The following is a 25,547-nucleotide window of genomic DNA, read 5'->3' as shown; positions in this document are numbered from 1 at the left end:
AATTTTCGGACAAAGCAGGAAAAGAAAGAGGATTCAAGAAAAAAAAAAACAACGTAGTTTTACCTTCTTACCTGTATTAACCTTCAGTCTTCTCTTGGGCTATATTACCAATGTTCTGGATCTCTAAGAAATTATCTGGATTTTTGGGTTCAGAAATAATTGCAAGTGTTCCATTTTTAAAGAGCTCAGTAAGTTATCATTGAACAACCATTTGTTCATTAGTGTGCTGAACACTAACACCCACTCCTAAAATTGTAATGGGAACTAGCTGTTCACAAGCACTACCAACCACAGACCACGACACACATCACAGCATCTCAAGCACTGAGCAGATCAGCAAATCTCTATTTCGTCTTCATACATGGGTTTGAGTGAGAGAACATGACTGCAATTCTTCGGGGAAGATAAACAAACACTGTATATACCAAGTTTGGCATTTAACCTAATCCAAACATTAGAATACACGTAAAATCATGGGAAAGCTTGCAGCTGTAAACTAACCTGAAACAGCATATACGCAGAGTTTTCGGCAATGCAACACAGCCAGATGAAGTCCTTCAGTACCACTATAAAGGAGGTTAAAAAAGCACACTGTTTTCAAATAAACTCTAAGTAAAATGCATACAGAATAAAATTCAAGTAACATGTTGAAATTACCTTCAGGTATGGGCCAAATCTGAATGTTTGGTTGTTAGATGCTAGCACAAAAACTCAGAAGTCCTAATCTTCCTACATTCCTGCTGCAGTATTAGAAGTTCATTTCAAAATTAAAATGATTCCTTTAAAGAACTCATTTTTAAAATAAAGTTCTCCTAAGTAGATTCTCTTGCAGCCAACTATACATATGTTCTTAAAGGACTCATTTTAATTTCGAAACTAACTTCTAATACTGCAGCATGAACTTTTTTTTAAAAATGAGAGAAAAACCTGTACTAACCACGGGAAAGACTTCTGCTCTGAGACCAAAGGCCACGAGCTGAAAACCCTACATCAGTTGGAAACTGTTCTTTTATTCAAGTACTCATGGAATGACCCCATGCAGGAATTCTAATGCCTTACCCCGTGAAATGATCTAAAACATTTTCTACAGTTACAGCACAAGAACTTTCTTTCCAGAAAATACTACTTAGCTTTGGGGGAAGAAGAATGTGAACATAGGATTCTGAGTTTATTACTTCTGCCTTATAGTTAAATTAATTTAAGTTCCATGCAGCTGGTACAAAAGTGAATTTTAAAAAAAAAGTAATGTGTGTGATTGTGGTGTAATACTTGTTTGGAGTGACAATGCTTATACCCATTTGTTTTTCCTCTCATTTTTAAAAAAAAAGTTCTCCTAAGTAGATTCTTAGAGACAATTAAATATAAGGCCTTTTCCTTAGAGTCACAGTTATCTGCTCTACCTGGCCACTTACACTAAATTCATTGGAATTAAAGATCTTCAATCCTCTGTTAAACACAAACAACTGGCCAATATTACATCTTAGATCATAACAAGTTAGTCAAGTTTTCTTAACATCTAAAAAAAATAAAACTTTCAATATAGGGTTTTTTCCTGTTCTACAACAAAAAATTGTAGAAGTATCTGGAAGATTACCCTTCACATATACATTAAGTAAAAATTCTCTCATATCAAGATGATTCAAAAAGCAGATCAAACGCATACCGCAGTATTCACAGATGTGCTTAATAGTTGTCCATCTGGAAATTGAAAACTCACCCCCCAAAACAAAGAAAAAAATCACATTTAAGCTGTAAATAAACAGCAACATAGCCTTTCGTTGACTTACGAAACAAATTTTCCCACTTCCACCTGCAATATTGGTTCTCGTAACTGCACTTCCAAGAGCAAGTCTTCGGGTTGTATTCCATCTCCAGGTTTCACAGGACGTGGATTAAAGATTCGAAGATACCCCGTATAACTGCCCACAATAATTTTATCTAAAAAAAATAACCAAAGGAGACTACAGAATACAATAGCACATATGGAATTCAATTTGCTGCAGAAGTGCTTCGAGGAATACCCTGAAAAGATAGAATATTTACATGATTCAATTAATGTTGATTATGCTCCATCTTCTAGGTTAAGATTAGCAATTAACTTTTTTGCATATCCATGAAAACCTGTCAGCAAAGGGTTTAATATGGCAATTATCATGGTGATGGCACTGATCATTGTTACTATTCCATCATTTTAGATTGTTGTTCACACTTCCCGAAAAGTAGTGTTCTGGTTTTGAAGAGTACTTCGAACTTTCAGCTTCTACATCTTGGATTTGTGCGTACACATATCACACCAGCAGAAGTATGAAACTTTAAAATTGGGACCAATAACATTTATCCAAATGCAAACTAAAGCCAGATTACTACCTCATGTCAACAAAGCCAGGCTTTGAGATCACCTGCTCTTGAGACAGATCCATTCTCTCAAAGAAGAACGCAATAGTTACATTGGAGTTACTTTGGAATCAGTATTTTAAGCAAGTAGTCATTTAGTTGGTTGTGAATAACAAGAAGTTATTAATGAAAAAACCACAAAGAGGTGCCTCCCATATTAACAAGTTGGTTGCTAGTACTTATTTCCTCTAGATAGAGGGCACCATGGCAAAAATAACAGAATTGGTCTACAAGCCAGGAGAACATACAAGTAACTCCTGAACACAGTTCACAAGGCTCTAAAGGTTTAGCATAGTTCCATAGGACCCCATGTAAAAGCTCAGAACAGCTGCTTGCTTCATCTCTTTTTCAGTCACAAAAAAAACTTTCACCCACAAGCGCCTCATTCAGAGAATACTGACTGCCTTCCCCCACTCATCTTTTCCTCAGTCAGTAACAAGTATTCCTTCAGCAGTAAATTAAATCCATTTTAGTTATTAACTCCTTAAAAATACTTGTGTTAAAGTGAGGACATTTTGACTTGTCGCTAGGCGATTGCAACCAGCCCACTGCAGGAGAAACACAGAATGGTTAGAGTTGGAAGGGACCTTAAAGATCATCTAGTTCCAGCCCCCCTGCCATGGGCAGGGACACCTTCTACTAAACCAGACTGCTCAAAGCCCCATCGAGCCTGGCCTTGAACACTTCCAGGGATGGGGCATCCACAACTTCTCTAGACAACCTGTTTCAGTGTCTCACCACCCTCCCCCCAGTAAAGAATTTCTTCCCAATACGTGATCTAAATCCACCCTCTTTCAGTTTAAAGCTGTTACCCTTACCCCTCGTCGTATCACTACACTCCCTGATGAAGAGTCCCTCCCATCTTTCCTGTAGGTCCCCTTTAAGTACTGGAAGGCCACTATAAGGTCTCCCCAGAGCCCTCTCTTCTCCAGGCTCAAGAACACCAGCTTTTGGTCCTAAACTCTGGAAGAAAAAGAGCCTAGTCTAAAAACAAAGAGAAAATATAATGTTGGCAAAGTAAATAAAACAGCAGACTACTACTCCCACAGCACTGTAAGTCCTGCTTTTATATCAGTTACATTTTTTTCCATAAGGAAAAGATTATTCAGAACCCCAGCAGAATTTGGGGTTTTTTGATCATGGGTCAGAATTATGGGTAAGAATCAGGAGAAAGGCCAACAAGGTAGATATCACGATGGGAGTCTGTTACAGACCACCTAACCGAGATGAAGAGACAGATGAAAAATTCTGTAAGCAGCTGGGAAGAGTCTCACAATCACTAGCCCATGTTCTCATAGGGGACTTAATTTGCCAGATAAGCTGATGGAAATACAATACAGCAGAAACAGTCTAGAAGGTTCCTGGTGCATGTGAAAGATAACTTCCCAACCAGTTGGTAAGACAACTAGGGAAGGCACCCTGCTGGACCTGTTGTTTGTGAACCAAGAAGGACTTGTGGGTGATGTGATGGCTGGAGGCTGTCTTGGGCAAAGCAATCATGAAATGATAGTGGTTCTGATTTTTGGAGAAATAAGGTGTGGGGTTAGCAGAACTGCTACCTTGGACTTCCAGAGGGTAGACTTTGGCCTGTTTAGGGGCTTGTTTGATAAAGTCCCTTTGGAGGCACTCCTGAAGGGCAAAGGAGTCCAGGAAGACTGGACATTTCCCAAGAAGGAAATCTTTAAGGCACAGGAGCAGGCAATCCCCTTGTGCCAAAAGACAAGCCAGCAAGGAAGACCAGCCTTGCTGAACAGGAAGCTTTGACTAGAACTTGGCGGGGGGGGGGGAAGTGGGAAGAGAGTTTATGACCTTTGGAAGAAGGGGCAGGCAACCCAGGAGAACTACAACAATGTTGTGAGGTTATGCAGGGGAAAAATTAGAAGGGCCAAAGCCCAGCTTGAAATTAACATGGCTACTGCTGTAAAAGATAATAAAAAAAAGTTTCTATAAATACATTAACAACAAAAGGAGGGCTAAGGAGAATCTCCATCCTTTACTGGATGTGGGGGGAAACATAGTGACAAAGGCTGAGGAAAAGGCTGAGGTGCTTAATGCCTTCTTTGCCTCGGTCTTTAATAGTAACACCATTGTTCTCAGGGTAGCCAGCCCCCTGAGCTAGAAGACAAGGACAAAAAGCAGAATGAAGCCCCCATAACCTAAGGGGAAATGGTTAGCAAACTGCTACACCTACACCACTTAGAGTTTATGAGGCTGGATGGGATCCACACAAGGTGCAAGGCAGCTGGCAGAGGTGCTCACTGAGCCACTTTCAATCATTTTTCAGCAGTCCTGGCTAACCAAGGAGGTCCCTGTTGACTGGAGGTTAGCAAATGTGACAGCCATCCACAAGGATGGCCAGAAAGAGGATCCAGGGAACTACAGGCCTGTCGGTCTGACCTTGATGTTGGAGCAGATCATCTTGAGTGCCATCATGCAGCACATACAGGACAACCAGGTGATGAGGGCCAGTCAGCATGAATTTATGAAAGCCGGGTCCTGCTTGACTACCTGATCTCCTTCTATGACAAGGTGACCCACTTAGTGGAAGAGGGAAAGGCTGTGGATGTTGTCTACCTAGACTTTAGTAAAACCTTTGACACCATTTCCCACAGCATTTTCATGGACAAGCTGATGCTCATGGCTTGAACAGGCATGTACTTTGCTGGGTTAAAAACTGGCTGGATGGCTGGGCCCAAAGAGTTGTGGTGACTGGAGTTAAATCCAGTTGGTGGCCAGTCACAAGTTGTGTTCCCCAGGTCTCAGTACTGGGGCAAGATCTGTTTAATATCTTTATCAGTGATCTGGACAAGGGGATCAAGTGCACCCTCAGTAAGTTTGCAGACAACACCAAGTTGGGTGGGAGTATCAATCTGCTTGAGGGTAGGAAGGCTGGACAGGGGGATCTGGACAGGCTGGATCAACAGGCCAAGGCCAACTGTACGAGGTGTCAACAAGGCCAAGTGCCAGGTCCTGCACTTGGGTCACAACAACCCCATGCAGCACTACAGCTTGGGGAAGAGTGGCTGGAGAGCTGCCTGGCAGAAAAGTTCCTGAGGGTGTTGGCTGACAGATGACTGAATATAAGCCAGCAGTGCGTCCACATGACCAAGGAGGCCAACAGCATCCTGGCTTGTATCACAAACAGTGTGGCCAGCAGAACTAGGGGAGTAATCATCCCTCTGTACTTGGCACTGGTGAGGCTGCACCTCAAATACCAGGTTTAGTTTGGGCCTGTCACTAAAACAAAGACACTGAGGTGCTGGAGCATGTCCAAAGAGCAGCACCGAAGCTGGTGAAGGGTCTAGAGAACAAGTCTTGTGAGGAACAGCTGAGGCAAATGGGGTTGTTTAGCCTGGAGAAAAGGAGGCTCAGGGGAGACATTATCATTCTCTACAACTACCTGAAAGGAGGCTGTAGCAAGGTGGATGTCAGTCTCCTCTCCCAGGTAAGAAGCAATAGGACAAGAGGAAATGGCCTTAAGTTGCACCATGGGAGGTTTAGGTTGGATATTAGGAAAAATTTCTGTGCTGAAAGGGTTGTCAAGCACTGGACCAGGCTGCCCAGGGAAGTGGTTGAGTCACCATCCCTGGAGGTATTAAAAAGACATGTAGACATGACACTCAGGGTCATGGTTTAGCAGTGTTAGGTTAACAGCTGGACTCAATCTTAAAGGTCTTTTGCAACCTAAATGATTCTCTGAATTTCTACTGAAAAAGGTTGTACACCAAACCAGTAACAGCTCAACTTTGTTCAAATCCTCCTGAAAAGCGACAATCTAAAATAAAAATATTTTTTAAAGATTAAGGCAATGATGAAATCAAGTACCTCTACTAAGCAAAACAGAACTCCAAGATGAGCATGAGTGTATAATAAAAACCCCAAATATTTACTAATTTCAAAAACATACACACACAAGAACTCTCCCTAACAGCAAAGATCATGTACTGCTGTACATACATCCTCAGACACATCACTTCAGTTCCACACTTTATTTCCACATTATTGACTACATAGAAAAGCAGGACCTACTCAGAGTCACTTATTTCAGTGGCCCCTTGTTTTCCAGGCAAAAAAGGTTGTTTGTTTTTCTAAGTTCTTAGCTTATTAGTTATCACCTTCCTTTTTTCCTTAAGTTATTTCAACAACTTACAATGCGTGTTTGCTCCCATGACTAACAAAATTTTCTATTTTAAAGATATCTACAATTGAGAGAATAAGACATGATAGAAATTACTACTGAACACAAGCAAGAATTAAAATGTTTAGAAACCTACAAATATACAAAGACAAATGGCATTGAATCTGTCTTCTTAAGGCTACAAGGACATATTAAAGAAAACAGACCTCAAACCAGAACACAGACTTTAAACTAACTAGCCAACTAGCCTGGCTAACAAACTTCCAGTATGCACTGTCACAGCAAACCTGCAGCTGTGTAGCTTAAAAGTCAGCAACCACACAATTCTGAATTTACCTTGTCCACTGCCACTATTATCAACATCAGCAACACAGAGACAGCCTTGGTCAAATTCTTCTTTTTCTCCAAGTACAGTGGACCACCAGTCTCTAGCTTTAAACAACGACATTCTTCTTTACTGAAAGGGAAACAAACCATTGGTAAAGTATTTACTAATACATATACAACTGTTTATACAAACAACTTTGTTAACAACAACTTTTATGAGTATATTCTATCTCTTAGCTTTACATTGCTCTAGTGTAAGATGAAGAAATGTTAATTTCAAGTGCCTTGGGTTTCTGGGTATGTAGTTCAGAAGACAACCTTAAGAGGCCTCTTGTCTTTAGTTTAGTGTCATAGACACTGCTGCTTATATGAAGAAAAAGCAAAAAAATAACAGCTTTTTTAAACCATTAGAAGTCTTCTGTAACAAGCATTAAGAAAGTAATATAAGTTTTCAAAGTCACAGAACTGGGGTTTTCTCTCTTACCAAGAAGTATCACCAAAAAAAAAATATTCTGATGCAAGTCATCTGCAAGAGAACTTATTTGTAGAAAAGTGAATGAAGCCACAGACAGACAACATCAAAACCTCCACCAAGCAATCGCCTTGAAGATGCCCTAGTGACATGACTAAAGAACTTGGTCAGACAGGGCACAAATCAGCTTTTCTGCTCCCTACCTGCTGTTATTTTAAGAAGAGGGGGGAGGAGGAGGGGGAGACTAATCCTTTCGTAGGCGGATTGACAATAACGTTACCCTAGTTCAAAACTCACTGCCCCACGCCCGTGCTCTGCTCTGCCACGAGCGGGGACAAACCCGAACACGCAAGACCCCACAGCCCGCGGAGGAGGTGAGGGGCAGAAGGAAAAATGATGGGCTCGCCCCTTGTTTTCCTTCGGGGCAAAGGCAGCCTGGAAGCTCGCGCCTTTCCTCTCTAAGGTAAATTAGAAAAAAAAAAATAAAATTATTTTTTCACCTCAGGCGGTTACCGTCGTTATGCTCGCTAGGCAACCCGCGGCAGCCGAGGGCAGGCTGGCGGCAGCACAGCTCTCCCCACACGCCCTCTCCCCCGCAGAGCCCCAGTGGGGCACGCACCCCGCACCTCAGGAGCTTCGCCCGGACACATACCCCCCGGAGCGGGAGAAGAGAGACAGAGACCGGCGGGGGCTCACCTGTGTGGGAGACGACGGCACTCTCCGGTCCGAGCTGCTCCGGGGCGGCAGCCCCCCCTTTACCCGCGGGAGCTCCCGGCTCAGGCGCGGTCTGAGGCCAAGCGAAAGGTGACGCGCAAACCGCCAGCGTTACAAACCCTTACCCGCCGCCGCCGCCGCCATCACGAGCGACCGCCTCACAGCGCCATAAATACCATCCGCGCCGCGCCCCGCCCCGCCCCGCCCCGCCCCGCCCGGCCCGGCCCGGCCCGGCCCAGAGGGGAGGTGCCGCCCTTCGCGCCGACACTGGGAAGGGTAGTTTGGGAAGCCTTTGGGCCCTCTCATTCCTTCCTGGGGGGGAGAGTGGGGGGGAAGAGAGGCACTCCTTCATATTTCCCGAGGAAAATGAAAAAATACAAAAACACAAAACTTACCTCCCAGCTGCTGCTTTTCCTTTTCCAAGCCCTCCCGCCCCTTGGGCCAGTCCCCTGCGGCGCCCCGCTCCGCCACCAGCCCTTCCAACTTCTTCCTCTTCCCCCCCTTTTTTTCCCTCTTGCCGTGGTAGCGCCGCGCAGGCCACGCGCAGGCGACGTCTCGCGGGCAGCGCGCGCGGGAGCCGAGGCCGGCGGGGCGCGCGGCGCCGTCATTGCCGGGTCTGGCGGTCGGCGGGGACCCGCTGGGGGCCGACGCCGAGGGGCACCTTCCCCCTTCCCCCTCGACCTCCTCCGCCTTCAGCGACGAAGGGGCCGCCCGCCTTCCCCGCAGCGGCTCTCGGCGGCGGGCCGTGACCCCTCGGGAGCTACCATGGACAGGACCGCCGTGGCGAAGATGGGAGCGGTGGCCAGCGCCAGCGTGTGCGCCCTGGTGGGCGGGGTGGTGCTGGCCCAGTACATCTTCACCATGAAGAAGAAGACGGGCAGGAAGACCAAGATCATCGAGATGGTACGTGGTGAGAGGCGGAGAGCGCGGGGAAACGACGCTGTGGAGTCCGGCGCCCCTTCACCCTTCTCCTTCTCCTCAGGCCGGCACCTCCCTGGTGGGCCCGTTCCCCCAGTGCCGCCCCAGTGGACGCAGGCCCCACACAGGCCACCCTCAAATACCAGACCCTTGCCCAAAGCGAGTCCCTTCTCTGTCACCTGCGGGGCCCTACAGCTCCTGCTGTTGGCAGTTCATCTGCTGGCTGATGGCAAAAGTTAAGACGGGTCTCCCTTTCCAGATGTTGGAGACTGTCTGTGTCTTGTGTCCACGCCTTGAGGTGATGGGGCAGAGGAGGGGTGTCGAGCCCGGGTTCTGGTGATAAGGACGGACGCCAGAGGCAGGAGCAGCTATTCCACCTCAACACAGTCCACTAGCACTAAAAGCATCTGCTCCGTCGTGTCCTGTCTGGCCCATATGTACCTATGTGTAAAGGTGTAGGTCTTGGTGGTAATTTAAAAGCCTGCTTGTAACTTCTTGAAAAGAAAAGGGGGAGGGGAGCGTGTTCAGCCCTCTGTTGAAACTGGGAAGCAATGTCTGTTCACAGTTACTATAAAAGGAAGCTGGAGCTCTCTCTCTACTGCGCTCGTTAAACTTGTTATTTAGGGTATTATTTAAATATCTGATTATCAGTAACTGGGTGGTAAAAGGTCTTAGTTTAGACAATATGCTGGTTACGTTGAAATCCCACAGAATTTGAGTTTATGATTTGGATGCTGCTGTACTGAAGAACTGAACTGAAATCATCAAGTCACCTGTGTTAGCCAGTGGATATTTTGTGATCTCCCCTGCAAAACCTTACTAAAAGCTCATATTTATTTTTTTTAATTATACATGGAAACAGATTTTGCTGAGAACTGGGATCCTGTATGTAAATTGTGAGCTATCTAACTCCTCACTTGGCCATGTGATGCAAGACTTGCCAGTGGAAGTCATACAATGCAATTTGCAATAATGTGTGTCCAGAGAAGAATTCCGCTGTGTGTTTTTTACTAATCATAAAGTCATCATACTTACTGTTGAAAAAATATTTGAATGCTGTTTCTAGTCATTAGTCCTGTCATTCAACAATTTGGAGGGGGTTGTCTTGCCTTCTGGTTTCTGTGGGCCCACTTAGAACAACAGCTTGTGGGAAAATGGAAAGTTTGGATTGCCACTTTAAAGAGGTTTTAGATCTAGCTCTAAAAAAGGGCTCTGGAGTCTGTAGTAGGATTTTACAAAACTCATTTGAAAACTTACAGTAATACTAGAAATTACTTTAGAGTTATGTGTACAATTAAATAACATGTAAAAGCCTGACCATCAAACACTCAAAAGGCAGATCCAATAGTTCCACCAACTCCTATTGACAATATTCCATTTGAGCTGTAATTCAGAAAGTGCCTAATAAGTGGTAAAGATGTATTTGTACTAGCATTCTGTACAGTGTTTAAATGGTATTTTGGCTGAGAAGACTTTAACTTTTATCTTTGTTGCAAAGATTTTGCCTTTGGTAGGGAAAAAAATCGCTACACCAATGTTAAATTGATTTCTGATAAGTGAATTTCTGAAGTATGTACTTGAGATAACGTTTTCTGAGCTATGTTCTTGGACACAGATCTGTGATCCTAAACAGATACTTCCAAAAATTCTGCTTTTGTGATTAGAGCTTTTCTCAACTTTAAATTGCAAGGGAAAACTAAAGCTTGTCCAAAGCGTGCCCGCCTTCTCATACTGAAACATTTTACCAATTGGATACAACACATTAATACTACCTGCTCACTTAGAGAGCTAGCATTTCAACCGATATTCAAGTTGGCAGCTTCCTCAGCAAACAAACATCTTTAGTTCACCAGCTGCAAGTCTTCTTTCTTCCTCAAGGAGTATTTTCAGTGGACATGTAATCAGACTGTGAAATTTCTTTGAAATAAGTGAAATAGCTATGTAAACTTCATACCGAGGGGTTTAGTTTGTCAAATAAGGGCAAAAATGCATTTCAGTGTTTGTTTTACTTGAATATGCTGCATTCTGGAGAACTTCCTGAAACAGTTTTATCCACCAATGTAGATTTGATTCAGTGTTTGTAATTTACAAAACACTGTATCTGTTCTAGTTTATCATGAGAGAGACTTTCCTTTGAGCGTTGGGGAGAAGGTGCTGTTTCCAGTCTGTAATTTAGTGTTGGTTAGGGTGGTGATGGGGAACAATACTGCTTTATTGAAATGTGTTTTTTCTAGTACACAAGTTACTATACCAGGCTGGTCTTCTGTGTTAGATTAAAATTACCAGATTGTTTTTGTATTTTCTGCAGATTTTTTTGGTTCAAGTTTTCTTTGGGGAACATTACACTTCGGTTTTATACCCCCATCAGACTCATAATTACCTTGATTTATAACTTTTATCAGAATCGGTACAGAGCAGGCCTATTTACACCTTAGTTATGTGGCTTAATTCTCACCAATAAAATATTCTTTCTTTATAATTAAATACAGCAATTTTTTTTTTTTACTTTTTCTTGTTAAAATAAAATCAGATAAATGTAAGACCCAAATGTAAGTAAAAAACTGACTTATAGCAGTGTTTAATGCTAAAAAGACAGTGACCTTTATAAATCAAATAGAATATCTCTAAGACAAGTTAATGTCAGGCATTATGGAACCAAGGATGTTTAATGTGAAGAAAAGTGGAAGGGATTCTCAAGCATTGTAGAAAATATAAGGGTAACCATGTTTCCTTGTTGAATAATAAAAATCAAGAAATTTTAAACCATCTATCTCACATTTGAGTAGATGAATTCTTTAGCAAAGTAATTAGCCTGGTACACAAATTTAAGCTTAATAAAGACAGCATAAAACTACTGCATCTTATTTGGAAGCAAAGGTTTAAGTTTGGAATTAAAGTATTAGTATTGTGTCCTTATTGACCGTCTGAAGTTTGCAAATAGGGAGCATCCCTTAGGCACTGATAAATGTAGACGGATTTACTTCAGCTCCACTTCTGAAGTAACAGAGGCTTTAATAGTAAATATATAGCCAGTCACGTGAAGTTTTACACTGTGTGTTAAGAAATAACTATCTCCCAAAGCCTTCTGTATTACTTTGCACAGCCAAATTGCCATTTCTGTGACACTGTAAAAGTATTCCTGCAGTCAGGTGAAGGTAAAAGTTAGCTGCAAGGTTGCTAACTTTAATTAAAGAGGTTAATAATTAGATTCTTAAAATAACTTACTAGATAATGTTTGATATCAGTAACACTTACAGTAACACTCAATCTTTTGGATTTTTCAGGCCCCAGACAAGTTTGCAATGAAGTTGTGGATCCTTAGATAGTGAACGAATTCTACTGACAATAGACTTCTGTTTCTTGCTTACTCTTTGCGAAGCCTTTTAGAAACTCAGCAGAAAACAGATGCTCACAAACTAAAGTGAAAAATATTGCCTAAGTCTTTCAAAAATACTCATCTATAAGGAATAACCCATGCTAACTAAAATTTGGGATTAATGTAAGAAAAACTGCTTAATGGAGTAACAGTATTTTTTGTTGTTTGTTAGCACCTTGGATTTTTTCAGCAGCTTGTTTCTCGCGTGATTTTTGGAGCTTTTTATTGTATTTAATTTATAAGGATGAGAAACATATTAGAGCTGTTCGAAAACAGAATAGCAGAATACCTTAAACTGAGACTTATTCTCTCAGGTTTGTTTTCCAGAAAACTGGGCAAATGCTGAGTTTCATTTGTCTATTTCTCCATTCTGTCCCTGGAGTGAGAGGATCTAATTACCTGAAAAACAGACTTTGTATCAAATTCCAAGAGCAGCAAATTAAAAAGCAATTTAAAAAAAGCAGTTTCTCATTTTACAGGAAACTTTTCAACCAGCCATTGTTAAGTGTCTCTGGTCAGTTTCCTTTTTAATATGTTGGGGAGGAAAAGAAATGCATGGATTTTTTCAGTATTAGAATTTACCTGGAGAGGAATAAGCAAATGAATAAGTGAGGTAACTGCTATTTGTCTGCTTCCCTAAGAAACAAAGGAATATATTCTGTGAATGTGAATGTCATAGGGTTTGTGTGGGGAGATATTTTTTTTTATCATCATTATTTTCTTTTACTTGCCAGTCTCTGGCTTCGTTTCATAGGGCATCAGGGCATTTGTGCCACAAATGAAGGATACAGACCTTTACAACTGGCAGCAATCATGTACCACTCCACTTCTTTATTCTTGTCTTGGTGCTAGTAACTAGTTGTTATAGTAACTGTGACGTTACTCTGGCATGAGGCACTGATGATCTCCAAGTGGAGAATAAAGTAAAGGAGTATGTAATATGTAGCATACATATTCAAGAATCTAAATGGCTAGTATGTCAAACTCCTTCATACATAATTTTTCCTTTACAAAGATGAATAAGAGTTTGGGCCTGAGCAAACTGGAATGAATAAAAGGAGAATGGAAGGAACATGGACTCTTTCTAATGATACCACTGCAGGACATTGTCACTTTCTGGGTGTTGCAGTGATAATATTTAAAATGTCGTGACCTTGAGAGCTATTCAGTGATGTGATCCATGTGGCAATATTATTATTCCAAAAGAACAGTGCTGTGATACAAACCTAGGTAGTGAAAAGCAAAAGAACTCCTGAGACCTAATACTGCCCCTACCTATTGACGTGGACTGAGAGCCCTTACATTACTAGTGACTAGAGTATTAGAATAATTTTTAGAATATTGTTAAAATTTTAAAACCAAGTTAAACTTGATATGAGTTGACATTTGGAGTTGTCATCTAACTATTTCTGTAAAACTTGGGTTTTGTTTAGATGGTATTCCTCAATAGAAAAATCACACTGACAAAGTGATAAACACCAGCATTACTACAAGAAGGTTGTGTTGCCTACAGGCTTTTTGCACAGATAATCATAATGTATAATAACCTAGAATGTGGCTTGTGAAGCAAGTTTACACCGGCCAGGAAAAACACTTAAGCATAGTTCACGTCGATACAAATTTGATACTAGTAATAGGTGTTTATTCTCACTGTAAAATAATTCATTTGGAAATTCTAAAAATTCGGATCCTAGGAGAAGAAAAATTGATGCAATTTCAGTGTTTTCTTCTAACACTGTTAAGCATCAAAAAGTAGTCTACTCTACAGATTATGTTCATGCTAATATTTTACTTCATTTAGTATGATAAGCCAATCCTAAATGTAACTGTCTGTTTCAGAAGTAGGTTTTAATTTCCTGAAATTACTGCTGCCTTTTTAATTTTAATTCAGTAGGTATTGAAACATATATTCTTAAAAAGAATGGGTATGGGAAGATCAATTAAATCTTTAATTCTGCATTAGTTTCTTTAAAACTCATTTACCCTAGTTATAACAGTTACCAAAAACATGACAATGGACTACATCTGAAAATTGTGCTCCAGGTAGTAAATACATGTAAATATCAGGACACACGATACATTGTACGTACAGGCTCAGAAGAGCTTCTTTTCTGCTTTCTTTTATCTTTTGTATAAAGTCTTTCTCTAAGACAGAAAAGCAATCTTTCAATGAATCATTCTGCTCTGGAATATATTTACCTTTAAATAAATGCTTGGTATGTGTTCAGTCATACTTTCAAGTGATTCTTCTCCTCTTTGCGCTAACTCTTGATTATTGGTTGAGCTATAATGGCAGCTGTTCTGTTAAACTCTTTTTACAGATTAAGACCAATAGCAAATACTGCAAGTATTCAACATGTTACCTTTAACTGTCAAACAATATAAGTAGTAAGAAGGTTTTTTAATCGTCTGAATACACATATCATCGCAAATTTGTTCATATTATGAATTAAAGTTCCCTAGCATTTCAACAGTCAGTCTTGAGCTAACAAGAACTATCAACTTTTATAAAAAATATCTTAATTGATTAATATAGGCATTGAAGAGACCCAGGGTATGATTCATGCATTTATAGGCAGGAGAGAATACTAGCTGTAAATTCAATGACAATTCTAAATGAACCTGTAAATGTAACAATGTCACAATTTCAGTAATCTAGAAGCTTTTTAAAAATACCTGAACTTTGGAAGTTCTTTCCTTAAAAAAAAAACAGAATAGCTGCCTCTTACAGTTTATTTTCACTTGAATGAATTGTGTAATGCAATGCTTGAAGCCATCAGCCTTCTTTCTTCCCTCCATGTGTGCGTACACAAGCATATTTTGTGCAAGTATACTACAGCATACTGTTTACTTATTATGAAGAATAAGTCTTGGAGAGATTTTCAGCAAAAGTATTGGAAGAGAAACAGAGTGTTAGATTTTATTGCTATAATATGGTGCATTTGTCAGATGGTAATTAATTTTCAAGATTTAAATTTTACCTCGTTGAGCTGCAACAGACAGTGTAGAGCAGCAGGTGGCACTAGTGTGAATATTGTATCGGTTTGCACAGTAGGTCTCTGAAGATGGATAGACCCTATTTTGTAAATGATCTGTCATTTAAGAAATCCTGTCCCACGACGACTGGCATTTCTTGGCCACTACCTAACTGCAAATCAGACTCGTACAACTGAACCGCTTCTGCATGCAGAGGCCTAGAGTCACAGCTATGTCTCTGCTGCCTGTCAGATACTCAGCACTGAAACTTGGCTGATCCCATCACGTGCTAAGTGCAACTGCGAGGCAGAAATAGCTCACAACTGTTCTTCCTGGCCTCCATTCCTAACCAGCGTGTGCAAAGAGATATAAGGCCAGATAAGACTGGGCAAAAGAGTTGGGTAAGTATACTGTCATGGAGGACGTGGAAAATAAAAGTTAGGACATGAAGTCTAACTTTTCCCCTGGCCTTCTTGCAGTCACGCGCTGTGCAGCAGTTGATCTGTAGTGACTATTTCTTCCTATGGCAGAGGTCTTCGTATCACAGTAATGTTGACCAGTTGCTGGACGTCAGCCGCTTTCTCTTACCCAAATGTAATCAAGCACAAATGGTCAGCTGCCGTAAAACATCAGAGAACTTACAATGATTGCAGTAGGCAGATCTTTAGTCCCACGTCAATCATGCAGCAGCGTGACTGGCACTGTGCCATTAAGTTGGAATCTGTGGCTGTTGTGTTGGGTCACCTCTGTCTTAGGTTATTTGTGAGGAGTTTCTGACTGTTTAAGAAAAAAAAAAATCAGTGCTCATTAAAACTCCGTTGGATTTTTCTAATTTGGCTAATCCTTATATCAGTAGAGTGTTTTACTTGAATGTTAAAAAAAGATGAGGCATTTTTCAGTACAAGTAGACATCTGCTTAATGTTGGAGCACTCAGGTCAAAGAATACACCATGTTTAAGTACTAAAAGTAGTTGTAGTTATATTCTTTTTGTTTAGTAATATTACAAAAGAGTACAGAACTGCACTGACTCAGACAATAATTACAAAAAAAAATGTTAATAACATTTCTGTAAATTATGTAAATAATGCCTATTGCTAGAAGGAAATGTGGCTTTAAAAAAAAAGACTTAATTTATTTAATTTGTAAATTATTTTTTTAAAAGGGGTGGGGCAAGGCCCAGACTTGGACACTGATGATTCATTAAGTGAATACAGAATTTCAGACTTCTTGATCTGGTTAGATTCCTTTTCAAATGTACTTGTTCTTACTTGTTTCCCTGCTCATTTGTTGTAGCTTCCTTCCTGCACCCTTATATAAAGAACTGTTTGTCTGCTGTGCAGATCACTGAAATAACCCAAGTTTATTAGAGCTTTTGGTTTTACCTAGGATTTTGTTTTACTCCACCTTAATGCTGACAGAATGAATACCACTGAAATGTACCATTAACCCTGTTCCTTTAAAGCTTCCCCTCTTTGTTGAAAACTTACTAGATATCAGACTAAAAGCGTAATTTTTACACTTAGCAGTTATTAAGACAACATTTATTATCCTGGATTGCATCTGCCTTTGCAACGTAAATCAGTTATGGATGACCTTTATCTGGTCTACGTGTTACCATGAAAAAATTTTATGTAAAACTGAAGGGTAGGAATAAATACAAGGCAGTAGCAGTACTGGTACATTAGCAGTAGTAGTAGTATAGTACAAAGTATCGTAGTGATAGTATTAGTACAAATTGGATTTGAACATGTCCTATCTCACTTCCAGAGGGCAAATACACAGAAATACAAGAAATAAGGAGCATCCAGTTACATCTTTGAGTAAATCTAGCAGTCAGAAACACCCATAAAACAATGAGACACAGAGGCAAAACAATCCATCATGCCTCAAGTCATCATGCTGTCTGTTACCTTTAAAATGAGTGTATTGTAGCTGTATTTCATCTTTAGACTTAATGCTTATTTTTTTTCAAGAAGTTTAAAGAAGTGTCTGTACTCAATGAGATCTTAACAGTTAAAAACTTGATTAGTCTCAGCGTGTAATTTTAATTGGGATATTGTATTAGCACTACATTCTTCCATCAGAATTGTAGTATTTGGTAATGCATTGTAGATTAAACTTTGTCCTGCTGACTTTGCTTTCAAACTGAGTCCCGCAACTCCACCATTCAAGGGTCAGAGTTTATTTGATCTAGATACAGCATTCTTAGGCTTAGTGAAAAAAAAATCTAAGCAGATGTTTTTTTCTTAGAAGCAGATAAGAGAAGAAGAGAATCAGCAGCAAATGCTTCAGTCCAGGCCTTGGGCTTAATGCAAATTCCATTCTAGACAGTGTTACATGGGAAGATTCAAGGGAAACAAGCATTTGTTATAAATTATTTCAACTTATGTGCATTGTGCATGCAAAATGTTGCGGATGCCCCATCCCTGGCAGTGTTCAAGGCCAGGCTGGATGGGGCTTTGAGCAACGTGGGCTAGTGGGAGGTGCCCCTGCCCGTGGCAGGGGGGTTGGAACTAGGTGATCTTTAAGGTCCCTTCCAACTCTAACCATTCTATGATTCTATGATATAAATATATATAGGGTATTTAATTATAAAAAGTATACATGCAAATGTACAGTTTGGGGAAAAAATAGTATAGGTCATCAAAATTATGTTATTATGCAAGGTGAGCTTTTGCACACCTGATAGATAATTAAGAATTTATAAATACACCACAGTATCTACATACTGCCGGTTCTTAGAATTCTATACTCTTTGCCTTGGTATTTTGAAGAAGGATTAGTTGTACCAACAACCTCACCTGTAAGCATTCTTTCAGTAAGCGTTAGATTCTGTGTAATGTGAGAGGGGAACAGATCTTTCAGATAGCCAGACTCCAACATCTATCCTGTTACCATAGCAGTATTAAAGGAAAATGAGAATACCACTCAAATTCAAAAATTCTAATTTGTCAAAAATGAATTTTCAGTATCTGAAAAAGAACTGGTAGAAAAAAGGAAGGATAGGGTAAAAAAATAAGATACTTGAAATTAAACTGAAGCACTATCATGAAGAGCAAGTGATTCTCCTTGTCGTCACACGTTACAAAGAGGGAGTGTTAACTTACTTTCCATGAATGGTCCTGCCTGATACAGATAGTATCGTCTGTCTAGCAGGGGTCTATAGCAGAGGCCCAGGGAAAGCCCAGGAGCAAGTCGTCACGATTTTTTTTTCCAGAATGATTTACCAGCCTCCAGCAGCTTGTATGTCAGACACAGTGTCTGTAACTTAAGATGAGGTTTTTTCATGTTGTTATCCAGTACCTTTTTAAGGCTGTGTACACTTACAGTATCACCAGAAAGGAATTCCACATCTTACTACTTTGCTTAATTGTGTGACCTGTAGCTGACTCCTTTGATTTGTTTTGATTGTGCCTCCTGTTAATTTTCGTTGATGACCTCCTGCACTGGAAGAGATAGTGAACAATCTTTCCCTATTAACCTTTTCTATGCCATCCAGTCATTTCTTTTCCAGGCTGATAAATTCTGTTATATTCAATTGTTCATTGTGTGGAAGCTTTTCATATCATGGCCCATCTTTACTGCCCTTTTCAGGGCCTTTCCCAGTTCTGCTCTGTCCCCCATAAGGTACAGAAACCAGAAGTGCATTTGGTATTTAAGTTGCAAGTGCATAATGGATTTATAAAGAGGGCTATCCAGAAAGCATTGGTAAGAATAGGCACCAGTGAAATGTAAGGATGAAGGCCAAGAAAAAAGGCTCAGTTTTCTTGTGCCCTGGATTGAGTGAGTGTCACAACCTTGATTTCTTCTTATAATTCTAGTGCTTTAGAAGCTATTTGTAAAATTTAAGCATAATATAATAACTTAGTATTGATCTGAGCTTGCTTACAATTAGAATATTTTTATGTTCTTTTTTGGCAAGGGGAGGGGAGTAACAGTTAAGAAAAAAATGCCAGATTAAATTCTGGCTCACGCAGGATGTCATTTATAGACTGGTATTTCCAAGATATATGGTTGCTGACTGAAGATCACTTGGATATTTCCAGATACTCAGCAATTACTAAATAATACATAGCTTTTTTTTTTTTTTTAACCTACCAGTTTCAAAGGTTAATTTTCTCCAAAGTGAGGCAGTGGGAGCAAAGCACAGAGATGAGGTGATTCCCCTAACATACAACCAGAAGCAACAGATGCCTGCCCTCAGCTGTATTCGTTCAATCCCAGAATCATCAGAACTGGTTCTATATGGTTTGTACCCCATATATTCTCTCAGAAAGAGACTAAATTTTTTCCTGGAGTAATAACTGACAGGAGGAGATCACATGAAATACTGAAAATCCAGGCCCTAGTTACTATTAGTTCTTCATAGACTAGATTCTATAGAGGATTTGAAATACTGCATGAAGCGTCGACTTCTGTTGCCACAGTTGTTACAGTTCTGTCTGAGTTTTGTAATGTGTAGCAATACCTCTGTGTTTGAGAAATGCCTTTGATTAACAGGTGAGTCCATCCAAAACCTCTTACCCCTATTGTTCTATTACCTGGACTTCAAGATACCAAGTCCGCAATGCATTTGGCTTGCCTTCATTCCTACTTTCTCGTAAGATTCAAAATGTCAGTTGCAGTTTACCATCAGCAGAGATCTCTGCTTTTAGAGTGTTTTTGTAAGCACGAGAGGAAGGTGCATAAGCGACAATGATGCTGCAGTATCTTCATTCTCTCATCTGAACAATCAATTCCATATAGAATTGCAAGTCGTGGCTTCCTACGTTTTTCTAATCGATGCTAAAACTCTATTCATTTTAGATTTCCACGACTGCAGAAACTGTTTGGTTTGTTGTTTTTTTTAAAGTAAAAAAGCAAAGCAAAGCACACAACCCCTCATTCTAATTCTGACCTCATAGACCTTTATAGAGTAACCACCTTGAGAGATCATTAAACCAGAATAATTTATCTCACTGCATGACCTTACCATAAGCTAATCATTGTTCTTCTCCACTGCGTAAAACTTTTGATTAGTCCTAGTGAAACTGAGATCTGCTCCATGCTTAAAACATGCACAGTTATCTTGCTGAATTAAAATGTGTCTTTATATAGCCTTATTTTTTTAATGAACAACAGGGGTTTTACCAAAATACCATTTTTCAATGAGAGCAACATCATAGTGATTGTTATAATAAATACAACAATAAATACTTGAGAAGTTTAGCGGTTCTTTATACATTTGAATGTATACATTAGCACTGATAACTTTATGTGTTCAATACAGTCATAAATGGTGAGACTATAGAAGATCACGTTTTCTCTTGTATTATAAAGAAAAATTGATCAGATCTAGAAAATCTCTAGCAAACAAAGTTGCTAAATATGTCTTGTGATGCAGTGTTTACCTTCTCTAATCTATTCCATGCATGCATTTATTTTTACCTTTTTTAAATATGATAGCAAAAGAAATTTTCAGCTGAAATCATACTGCCAAGTCTTAAAACCGTTCAGGTTAAGACCATCACGACCTTAGCATGTGTCTTCTCTGGATTTATCACAATTTAATGATTTCGGTCTTTAATACGTTCTCAGCACTCTTCCATAGCAAGTGCTGTTCAGGCTCTTTCTGCTTAAGGAATCTCTTACATTCCTCATGAGTCATCTCTATAATACAGACACACTTTCATATACAAATAGTATTTCTGTATTGCGTCACTGCGTCACAGCTGTAAACATGGCTAGCATTTTCTTACACCACACCTGTACTGGAAAAATAAGTGGTATCCAAAATTCCTGCAAGGCATCCTTCTAAACGTTTATTTACCCCAGCTTCACCAAACTGAACATTTATCATGTTTTCTTTGTAATTGTCACTTAGAACTATAAAAAGCTAAAGCTGGAACCAGTATGCTGCTCATTAACTAAGTTCAACAGGGCATGAGTAAAAACCATGTTTGAATTAAATTCTTTTATGTTGGTTCCTTTCTTCTGCTTGGTTTTGGTACTTGAGTGCTAAGGTTCAGTTAGCTTTCCCTGTCTTGTGGAGATTATATCAAGTAGTCTGCTTTGGAAAACAGGTACTAAGTAGACTTACTACAAAAGCAAAAATAGAAAACAAACACAGTTCCTTAATGTTTGAAATTGATCACTGCAATAAAACAACATATTGCTCAAGTTTGTGAATATGCTAAACATACGGGAATATATTCAAAGTTGTTCAGCTGTAGCAGGCTCACTAAACAAGAATAAAAGGTAGTAAGGTCATGAAGAGCCACTAGCTAATGTTTATATTGTAGACAGGATTCAGTCACCTCTGATTTTTGTAGCAAATATTCTAATTCTAATGAACAGAAATGACTCCTAAATATGACCTCTTTCTTGATCTTTAAAAACTGATGTCTCTTCAGCTGAAATATTCAACTTTATATGTTAAAAAAAGAGTTCAGCTTACTTGCTTACATAACTTACCTGTGCTGTGTTCATTTCTTTCCACAAATAGGTGCAACTTAGTGCAGAGGTGTGTACGGACCGGTAGAACCAGTTTGTCTCTGCTTCAGACTAAAACTTCCAGTGCTTCATACTCTTTGAGAGCATCCTGAATCTCTGCAAATCAAGTTCACCTAACACACCACCATATAAAGTTGAACCTTTTCCTAGCCTTAAATGAATGACAAATCATCTAATATTTTAAGTTTTCTTTTCTTTCTCTCTCTCTTCTTCTGTGTAGAATATTCTGCAGTCAAGATACGGCCCTCAGCCAAAGAGAAAAGGTTAAAATAGAACATATCTGTTGAAAGAGCTATACCTCTTTAGTTCGTGGTTCTTAAAATATATATAAATGACCTTCAGTATTGTGAGAGTAGAAATGTCATGCAGGGCTTTGTTTCTCTCTCTTTAAAAAAGAAGTGGTAATTTTAATTCATCTCTTAACAGAAGTTAAACAGCATAAACAAAATGCTCAACTGACTAATATCAGCAGTAACAGAACATGGTCAGTAGTAGCTATTGTTAGTTAATTAAAGCATTTGACACAAAAGTTTCTTGGAGTTGCAAAGGCGGTCTTCCTTGTTTTCTAGATGAAGAGTTTCATATACGGTATTTCCATTAAAGTGAAAGTAATTAGAGATACAGTAGATATTTTTCTAAGAATTAGGTGTTGGCTGTATTAATGTTTACAGAAATTTTGCTCACGTCATTTTCTAGCTGTTTCATTAACACCGTAATCATTCCCTAAAAATGCTTTCTAATTAGTCTGGTTACCAAAAATTAGTCTGTAAACATTGGTCTTAATTTCTGCAATTCTTGTCTTCAATCTTAAATAGTATCTAAGGTAAAAAACAAAAAAAAAAAAACCAGCCAAACTTTTCTTTTTTCTTTCCCCAACTTTCATAAAGAACAAGTTAACTTTCTTTAAATTCTTGGTAGCATTAGAATTAATTTTCTCACATCTGAGAAGTACCAGAATATCAACAGGCCAGCCCCACTACCCACCACATCCCAGTCTCACCCCTGAGGTTCACAAGACTCATTTATACCAGTACCATTGTCACCTTTGAAACACATAAAAGCTCCAAGACAGGTACTCTGCAAATGGAATGTATAAAGTGATGTCTTTACCTGAAGTACATGATTCATCTAGCAAGCATATTTTACTTCATTGTTCATGAGACTTTTTAAAATTGGAAATCCAGCATTGACATAAGCTACAGCTTTTTGTTGTGCAAATAATTCGTATTTATTCGAGATTATACATAGCTTTCCCAAACATTATTAGAGAGATACTATTAACCCAAAGCATGCTAACTGTATTAAAATACTACAGAAGGTAATACTCCTTGTATGTTACCTATTACACCAATATACAAATGCTATAGCAAGTAGGTTAATGGGAGCTATTAATTCTGGCAAATACCAATGCCAAGTAAGTTTGATTTACTGTTGGGTTACACCACGACAACTGCATATAGTCTTTGCAGGGATTATGTTATATTTTGAACATGCCTTTCAAGCTGTTTTGCTGCTTCAGGATACAGCAGACCTCAACATGTACATTGAGGGGGGGGATCTTGTTCAATTCTAAGAGGATGATTTTGTTTCATTGGGTCAAAATACAGAGAGCACAACTGAAAAAAATGGAAGTACTCTTTGTAGGTCAGAATCTGAGGAATCCTAACAGAGCACATACTGGCCTACAGTTGGAATGCAGACCCAAAACATATATGGATCCACTGTACCATTCAGAAGAAGTCTATTGATTTTTTCAATGTAGAAAACCAGCAGATCCTCCTTACGTGGAAATTTTCATAATTAATGAATTTCTAGAGCCCTGGTAAAGGGGGGCTCTGTGTGTTTGTGTTGTAGCATTAGGGATTTTATATGTGTTATACTACTAACCTGCCCTTGCTTCAGTTCTGACAATTACACTGGTCGCATTCATGGCCAGGTATGGATTGCTCTGATGTTTGTCGTTAGTTCTGGCAGCCTGAAATAGTGATCAGAAACCTAAGGTTGAACATGAATTATGCGATAGTATAGGGAAGCTTGCACTGTTGCTGTAGGAAGAGTTAACTTCACGTGATGCTTCCAAGCATTTACACAACTTCAAAGTGTAAATAAGATTAGACAATACTTCCTCCATCTTCTCACAGTAAAATAGATTCCTTTTAAATACATCTTGTGTGTCATGTAGTTACTGTCTTTGATCAGGCGACATGCCTAATGACAAACTAATGGAAGCATGTTGAGTCTCTCAAAAATCCTGACAAACAAGCCTCCTTGACTTCCTGTTTCAGTATCATATAGATAATTAAAGTCAAAGCAAAGATTAATTAAGTAATCAATTTGCTGCTTCTGCACAGATAAATGTGTTCTTCCTTGTAAACGTTAATGAGACCGTGTCAATGCACTTTCAGAAATTTGTGGCACTCTGCAACAGGAAATCCTAAAATACTTGGGAAGGCTTTGTAAAAGGGTTAAAAAGTAACGGCGTAGTAAACTTCTGCTTTGAAAAACAAGTGCCTTCCTCTGTTAGAGCCGCCCAAATTCGCCTGCCGCATCCCTGAAAGCTGTTCATGCAGCGAAGGTCAGAGGTTTTGTTGTTGGTACACCAGCCGATCATCCGTAAGCCCGTCGGGCTGTAGTGCTGAGCATAACAAACTGCTGGGCACTGCTGACGTGCGTCACAGGACCCTGGGGTTTTGCACGGGGATTAGTCAGGCTGTATTTGGAAACGCCCTCAACTGCACTTTGTGCTGCTATATTAGTGTTCCTCAAGCAAGAGGAATTTTCTTTTGCTTCTGCAGCTGCTCCTGCAAAACCCTCTGGTAAGTGCGCACAGCGTCTGTCAGCGGTACTGACTGTCTTCTGCCTGCGGTTTTAAGTCAGGGTTATGAGCCGAGGCATTACTTACAGTTGTTTATTGTGACGAAATGTCTTTTTAAACGAAAAATCTGATAGCACAGAATTGGCAACAGCATTGAAGGAACAAATATATTTACCAGTTTCTATTGAATAGGTTAATTCAACTTAAATGTTCCTCTACTTTTAAATATGTATCAGAGCACTCTTAAATGTGGGTATTTTCAGAGTGACGTAGCTATGTACCGTGCATGTCTGCTTTTATTTCTATACAGCAGGTATAGCAAAGATCACATAATATAGCAGACCAATTCTTAAAAGGATTTGGTTGGTTTTTGTTGGCAGCCTATATGCAAGCCCTGCGTCTCTGGACTCTGCTTGCCACCTATGCTGTTGCAGTAGGACAAAATCAAGGACAGAAGAATCAGGAGTGCCCTAAGCTCAACGCACAGGTACTCTCCTTTAAAAGCACAAGAGGAAACGCTGTTGTCATGTTTTCTGTGAATACGCTCTCCAGATTTTTTTTATGGTTTTTTTTCCAACCTAAATATCAGAGTCTAGCCCATTAAGTGTAAAAAGATGTAAATAATTAAACAAAATGGGAAAAATTATTTTTAGTAAGCATCTTATTCCCTTTCTTAAAATAGCTTAGGTAGCGAAGCCAGTTCCAGTTATTTCATGTAACCTGTGCTGGGTATCCATTTTTGCAGCATGTCATCAAGTAACTGTGAAGATACTCAATGTTCTGTGGTTTCATTTTCATAATAACATTTGCCTGTTTACTTTTTAGATAAGTAGCCCTAAGGCTATTTCTTGGCGAAACTACCAAAAGAGTAATTTGGTAATTACTAGTTACTAAGGATTTCTTACTATATTTGAGTTTACATCA

General features: G+C 39.6%; 2 protein-coding genes across 15 annotated transcripts in view; one reads left to right on the top strand and one right to left on the bottom strand.

The window, feature by feature from the left end:
* The window catches only part of BBS9 (Bardet-Biedl syndrome 9), a 304,742-nt gene extending 296,528 nt beyond the window's left edge, over positions 1–8,214 (bottom strand). For 6 of the 8 annotated variants that reach the window (XM_054193653.1, XM_054193651.1, XM_054193652.1 and 3 more), the window contains exons 1-4: positions 8,028–8,214; positions 6,869–6,989; positions 1,788–2,022; positions 502–566 (exon numbers count right to left, since the gene is read on the bottom strand). In XM_054193653.1, coding sequence (XP_054049628.1) covers positions 502–566; positions 1,788–2,022; positions 6,869–6,980 — 412 coding nt within the window. In that variant the 5' untranslated portion in view covers positions 6,981–6,989; positions 8,028–8,214. Of the gene's footprint in view, positions 1–501; positions 567–1,787; positions 2,023–6,868; positions 6,990–8,027 lie in introns of those variants that run through there. The other 2 variants (XM_054193654.1, XM_054193655.1) reach the window with 2 other exon arrangements.
* A 419-nt stretch (positions 8,215–8,633) lies between these two features.
* NT5C3A (5'-nucleotidase, cytosolic IIIA) overlaps positions 8,634–25,547 on the top strand; it is a 29,112-nt gene continuing 12,198 nt past the window's right edge. Inside the window, exons 1-2 of one of the 7 annotated variants that reach the window (XM_054193462.1) lie at positions 8,634–8,922; positions 25,004–25,110. In XM_054193462.1, the coding sequence (XP_054049437.1) occupies positions 8,811–8,922; positions 25,004–25,110 (219 nt within the window). In that variant the 5' untranslated portion in view covers positions 8,634–8,810. Of the gene's footprint in view, positions 8,949–24,476; positions 24,625–25,003; positions 25,111–25,547 lie in introns of those variants that run through there. The other 6 variants (XM_054193457.1, XM_054193461.1, XM_054193458.1 and 3 more) reach the window with 6 other exon arrangements.

This window comes from Rissa tridactyla, chromosome 2 (genome assembly GCF_028500815.1).
Source record: "Rissa tridactyla isolate bRisTri1 chromosome 2, bRisTri1.patW.cur.20221130, whole genome shotgun sequence".
Classification (NCBI taxonomy): Eukaryota; Metazoa; Chordata; class Aves; order Charadriiformes; family Laridae; genus Rissa; species Rissa tridactyla.
The sequence above is the reverse complement of the archived record's forward strand: the minus strand, read 5'-3'. Positions and strand labels throughout refer to the sequence as shown.